At 36.9% G+C, this 6,651-nt stretch overlaps 1 protein-coding gene and 1 pseudogene across 1 annotated transcript; both read right to left on the reverse strand.

Moving 5' to 3' along the window:
• Positions 1-260: 260 nt before the first annotated feature.
• On the reverse strand, positions 261-1,870 carry LOC113765599 (UDP-glycosyltransferase 75C1-like). The gene has a single exon (XM_027309830.1). It carries the CDS (start codon positions 1,774-1,776, stop codon positions 382-384), a length of 1,395 nt encoding a protein of 464 aa, XP_027165631.1. The 5' UTR covers positions 1,777-1,870; the 3' UTR covers positions 261-381.
• Positions 1,871-4,850: 2,980 nt separating this feature from the next.
• LOC113765614 lies at positions 4,851-6,446 on the reverse strand (annotated as a pseudogene).
• Positions 6,447-6,651: the final 205 nt, after the last annotated feature.

Consider the following 6,651-nt stretch of genomic DNA (forward strand, 5'->3'; position numbering starts at 1 on the left):
TCGAGCTCAATTCAAATATTGAATATGTTAATTCATTTTGCAACTCAATCTTTATAACCCCTATTAGTGCACGTTTACATTGTTTAGCCACAATGGCGAAAAAACGTCTGTGCTTACGTAGCACTTCGAAACACGGAAAAGACTGAGTCAAAGGGAGGCCGTTGCAATTTTCAAAAAGTCAAGTGCAGGAAATCCATCTTTCACATTTAAAGCTGTATGCGGTCCCAAGCAGCTTTTTTTTTTTTTTTTTTTTAAAGGAGTTTTCAACAATTAAATAGGTATTGTAATTTATTCAATCATCAATACATGATTACAAAAAACCTATGATTTTGATGGACTGAAACTCAAACACAGCCCTTTTACAAGAAATTAGTATCAGTCTCACTCCAAATTCTGCAAGAAGTTTCTGAAATTGTTATGTGAAGATCCATTTTCCTTCATAGCCTCAATCGCCACACATCTCCATTTAGCAGAATTTCTTCTTATTTCTTCCCCTTTTTCACCACCTCCCATCACAGTATCCAAGCACCTCCTGATCTCTGCTCTTTCCACCACCCCTTCTTCATTAGCTTTTGCTCTCACCCCAATACCCCAAACTTCCTCGATCAACTTTGCATTTGTTGTCTGATCAGATAAATGTGCACATCCCACAATTGGAACCCCAGCAACAATACTCTCCAGTGTTGAATTCCACCCACAGTGTGTGAGAAAACACCCTATTGATCTGTGACAGAGTACCTCCATTTGTGAACACCATGGCACTATCATCCCCTCTTCACTTGATATATTTTCTACCACTGCCTTTACGTCTTCTTCCTGTTCGTTATCTGCTCGTAACACGAGCAAATAAGACCTTCCAGCTTCCTTTAATCCATGCAAAATCTCCATCTTTTCTTGTTTCTTTAAACTCAAAAGGCTTCCGAATGATGCATAAACCACTGACCTTTCTGGTTTTGAGTCCAACCATTGAAGACAGTCATTTTCCGGGATGTCAAATAAGTTGCCACCAACAGATTTGTCAGATGAATCGTAGCCATCACAAAAGGCCGATGGAATCAAAGGTCCAATTGGGATCAAATTCATTCCATGAACAGCTTTGATTGATGCTTCTTCTAACTCGCTAAAAGTGTTGACAAGCACACAAGCTTTTGAGTCTTGCTCTAAGATCTTAATATTTTCATGAACAAATGGAACTATAGAAGCAAAGAATGGATCATTCGGTAAGAGAAAGGTCGGCAAATCCTCCTTTTGGAACAAGGAAAGATCAGGCAATTTTATGGAAATTGAAGAGCAATCAACTTCACGAATTTCATCATAAATTCCATCATGGCTATTGAAGTACCTGTGGTAGATGGCAAACGAAGTGGCACACTGGATAGCCAAAAGCGCCGAATGAATATTCATTTCACTGGCCACTTCTGCCACCCAAGGCAGCAACACAGTGTAGATTGCAAAGGTCACCGGTCGGCCCTCGTTTGATGAAGCTTGGATAAACTTGGTAAGGTCTTTAGAACCGAAACACTTAACATCTGATAAAAAGCACGCGAAATCGCGGTTTTTCATGGATTCTGCATCATCATAGCCATCCGAAAAGGATGCAAAGGAGAGACCAATAGAGGCTGGAGGGTTTTTAATGCGCCTAACGCCATAAACCGTGGTGGCAAAGGTGACTTGTGCACCGGCTCTTGCCAAGTTTTTTGCTAGCTGAAGAGTAGGGTTGATGTGGCCTTGGGCTGGTAGAGCAGTGATGAGAAAGTGCTGGTGCTTGATGTTCATGGTGGATGCTCAATTATTTCCTAATCTTTTGCGCGTATTGGTTATTGACTGATGAGGAGATTGCAAAGCTTATATTCAAACTTGTGTAAATGACTTTTACGCTTCAATTTGTGAGTTGTGTTTGGAAGTATGCATCTTGACTAGCTTCGTTCACTTGATCCGGTTCCTGTGCGTTGATGCTTTTCTCCATAAACCACATTTTCCACAATTCATGATTGGAACGTGTAACATAAAATAAAAGGGGCCAACTACGTTTCAAACGTTAAGAAGTATACTATATACCAACCAACCAATCACTAAAGTAAACTATCTTCCTACTCTTCACAAAAAATAAGACAAGTTCGCCTAATTCTTTCCTACTCGACTGACTTCATTGACGAACATATTTTCTGTGGCATCAATAAAACATATTTTCTATCCTTTGCATTATTTGGATAGAACTAGTCAGTGCGTGTCAAGTTGCATAAGCCATCAAGTTCAACTTCTTGGATTAATTTGTAATTTGTGAGAAAAAAAAAGCCAAAAAAGAACAAGAATATGCTTTTGCCTTTTATGATCCACTAGGTGTTCATTTTTAGTTGGCTTTTTTCTGACAAACACAAGGAGTGAACAATATTGAGACCTCTGAGAAATGGACTATGGAGATTTCTTTTCATTTGTTTTACTTGCGTTGTTAACAATTGAACTTGAATAGGACATATTTATGAGTTTAGTGTACAATACGTAAGGAATTAAAGTTTATAGTGGAAAGTGGAATAACTCCTTTTACAAATGTGGAATTGTTAAAACGGCATGTTGTGCACAACTTCCGCTAATTTTTCTTATGATATATTAGCAATGGGATTCTAATGGCAAGAATATGTGAGCTTAGGGTGCAATATTAAAAAATTAAAGTTTAAGATGCAAGGTGAGAGTGAGGCACAATGTTAGGGGTACAAATTTAAAATAGTCCTATAATTTTACTAATCAGCTGTTACCTAAGTTGTTATTGCACTCACCTGTTGTCTAATTGGTTAAATAAAAAACTTCAACTTTTCTATGGGGTTAATTACATTTACCTCCCCTGAGATTTGATCAAATAACGAATCGATCCCTAAGATTTGACCAAATAATAAAAAGGTCCCTCAAATTGAAAGATGTATAACAGATACACCCCTCCCGTTAGTCTGTTGCTGTTGATTGTTAGGGTTAATTACATTTACCTCCCCTGAGATTTGACCAAATAACGAATCGATCCCTGAAATTTGACCAAATAACAGATTCCTCCCCCACACTAACTTCTGTCATTTATATGTAACGGAAATAGCCAAAAGTTTGAATAAACCTTATTGATTTCCATGAAATTTTTAAGGGTTAATTACATCTACCTACCTTGTGGTTTGACCAAACTACTTTTAAATCCCTGTGGTGTGGTAATATTACAAGTACCTCCTTTTTAAGTAATCCCGTCAAAGACACTTAAATAGAAGTAGTAAAATGTCATATTTACCCTCTTTGTAAAACTTGTAGTTAGAGAAAACTTACCGTTAAAAAATCGAAAATGCTTTCAATAATAACCGACAATTGAGCGATGAAAGAAAATTTATAGAAGCAATGTAAAGGTTCACTCAATCCACCACAAAAATGAGACGGGCATGATTTTCAAAAATGAGACCATTACCAGATTCTCAAATATCCTTTGACTACTGAATCGGCCATGACAAAGTGTTTTGTGTAGAAAAGCCTTCTGCTGGTTTGGTTTTACAATGGGTTACTAATAAATAGAGTAAAATGCCAATAGAAAGCTGATACTTCGTTTATATAATATAGGAAAAGTATAAGGAGCTGGTACATTATGGAAAGAAAAAATGCGTACTACGTTTTCAACCCTCTTATGCACTGGAAATTTTAATTTTACTTTATCTTTTAAATAAATTATTTTTTAAAAAAATGGATACTTTGTTCATATAATTGGAAAAAGTCGTAAAGCACTGTTATTTTATGGGATAATGGGTATTACCCCATGTAACCCAAAATTTGTCACACTATTTCACCAAATTACAAAATACGTGTATGGCAAATTTTGCGTTACAAGGTCTACTAGAATTTACTCTGATTTTATCTGTTAAATAAATTAATAATTTGTTGGATTCAAAATTTTATCTGTTAACCAAAATTTTTTTTCTGAAAACACAAAAATCGATAGGTAAAAAATTTGATGGAAATCAATGAGGGTTATTCAGACTTTTGGCTATTTCCGTTACATATAAGTGACAGAAGTTAGTATGGGAGAGGAATCTGTTATTTGGTCAAATCTTAGGGATCGATTCGTTATTTGGTCAAATCTCAGGGGAGGTAAATGTAATTAATCCATAATTTTAACAATCAACGGCAACAGACTAACGGGAGGGGTGTATCTGTTATACATCTTTCAATTTGAGGGACCTTTTTGTTATTTGGTCAAATTTCAGGGATCAATTCGTTATTTGGTTAAATCTTAGGGGAGGTAAATGTAATTAACCCTTTCTGATGTGAAGAAGGTGCTCGAGCGATTGGATTAGGAACAACATAAATTTCCGGTAAATTACAAATAAATCCCTTATGATTTCATTTATTATCACATGACTCCTCTAACATTTTAAACCCCCAATAATTTCATATAAAGTGGAAACTTAATGAAAAATAACCTATATAGCGTCGTTAGTTGAAATACAAGTAATATTCTTATTTAAATGCTAAATCAAATGATGACTTAATCACCTTATATAAAATCACATAGGAATTATGTAGATAAATGCAAAAACTAAAAAGGGGTGTAATGGATGTTTATGCAAACCATAATGGGGTTAAGCAGATATTATGATCTTATCACACACACTTTTGGAGCATCTCTTGTACAACTGCTGTAATTAATTGTGCATTTCATCTATTTTCTACTTTACATAAAATCATAGGAGAGTTATATGACGATTTTGAAACCTTAAAGGGGTTATCTGGCATTATGCACCACTATGGGGGTTATATGTTATTTACCCTAAATCTTTTCCCTTTTTCATCGGTCTTGGTAAGTGATTTAAATAATTCTTGGAAACATAATTCAATTTGATCATGTAAGACGCGACCAATACAACAGAAACATGAGCAATAAATTCAATTGGCATGTTAGTCATGACAAATGACAAAAGGTTCAATTGATGATCACTTCATAAACTCAGACTCAAAATCATCATATCCTTGTCTCCTTACTCTAATTTCTGCAAGAAGTTTCTGAAATTGTTATGTGAAGATCCATTTTCCTTCACAGCCTCAATCGCCATACATCTCCATTTAGCAGAATTTCTTCTTATTTCTTCCCCTTTTTCACCACCTCCCATCACAGTATCCAAGCACCTCCTGATCTCTGCTCTTTCCACCACCCCTTCTTCATTAGCTTTTGCTCTCACCCCAATACCCCAAACTTCCTCGATCAACTTTGCATTTGTTGTCTGATCAGATAAATGTGGACATCCCACAATTGGAACCCCAGCAACAATACTCTCCAGTGTTGAATTCCACCCACAGTGTGTGAGAAAACACCCTATTGATCTGTGACAGAGTACCTCCATTTGTGAACACCATGGCACTATCATCCCCTCTTCACTTGAAATATTTTCTACCACTTCCTTTACTTCTTCTTCCTGTTCGTTATCTGCTCGTAACACGAGCAAATAAGACCTTCCAGCTTCCTTTAATCCATGCAAAATCTCCATCTTTTCTTCTTTCTTTAATGTCACAAGGCTTCCGAATGATGCATAAACCACTGACCTTTCTGGCTTTGAGTCCAACCATTGGAGAAAGCCTTTTGAAGGGGTGTCAAATAAGTCGACACCGACAGATTTATCAGTGAAATCATTGCGATCAGAAAAAGCTGAAGGAATCAAAGGTCCAATTGGGATCAGATTCATACCATCAGCAGCTTTGATTGATGATTCTTCCAACTCGTTAAAAGTATTGACTAGTACACAAGGTTTAGAGTCTTGCTCTAAGGTCTTTATATGTTCATGAAAAAAAGGAACTGTAAAAGCAAAGAACTGAACATTGGGTAAGAGAAAGGTGGGCAAATCCTCCTTTTCGAACAAGGGAAGATCAGGCAATTTGATGGAAATTGAAGAACACTCAACTTCACGAACTCCATCATAAAAACCATCATGGCTATTGAAGTACCTGTAATAGATGGCAAATGTGGTGGCACTTTGGATAGCTAAGAAAGCCGACGGAATATGCATCTCGCGCGCCACTTCTGCCACCCAAGGCAGCATAACTGTGTAGATTAAGAAGGTAACTGGACGACCCTCCTTGGATGTAGTTTGGATCAACTTGGTAAGGTCTTTATAACCGAAACGCTTTGTATCAGATGAAAAGCTCGTGAAATCGCGTTTTTCTGAGACTTTTCATCATCATATCCATCGGAGAAGGATGCAAAGGAGAGACAACCAGAGGCTGGAAGGTTTCTAATGCGGCTAAATCCATAAACCGTGGTGGCAAAGGTGACTTGGGCACCTGTTCGTGCAAGGTTTTTAGCTAGCTGAAGAGTAGGATTGATGTGGCCTTGAGATGGTAGAGCAGTGATGAGAAAGTGCTGGTGCTCCATGTTCTTGTGGATGCTTAATGGATAATTTTCTAAACTTCTGAGTGTGTTAGTTAATGACTCATCGGAGATAGCAAACCTTATATTACTGGTGTTTGACTTTGTGCTTCCATTTGTATTCCTGTTTTTAAAGTTTTAATTCTATTCTTAGTAAGGCCAATCCAATTTATCAGATGTTGACAATGAACAGTAAGTTTAATAACTTCAAACAAGCTAATACAGTGCAGGCAGTAGAGACGAACCAGAGGACAGCAGAGTCCTCTTGGACC

Source organism: Coffea eugenioides, chromosome 3, assembly GCF_003713205.1.
Source record: "Coffea eugenioides isolate CCC68of chromosome 3, Ceug_1.0, whole genome shotgun sequence".
Lineage (NCBI taxonomy): Eukaryota > Viridiplantae > Streptophyta > Magnoliopsida > Gentianales > Rubiaceae > Coffea > Coffea eugenioides.

Excerpts from the sequence above, each read along its gene's own strand:
- LOC113765599 (XM_027309830.1), bottom strand. The coding sequence starts at position 1,776 with ATGAACATCAAGCACCAGCACTTTCTCATCACTGCTCTACCAGCCCAA.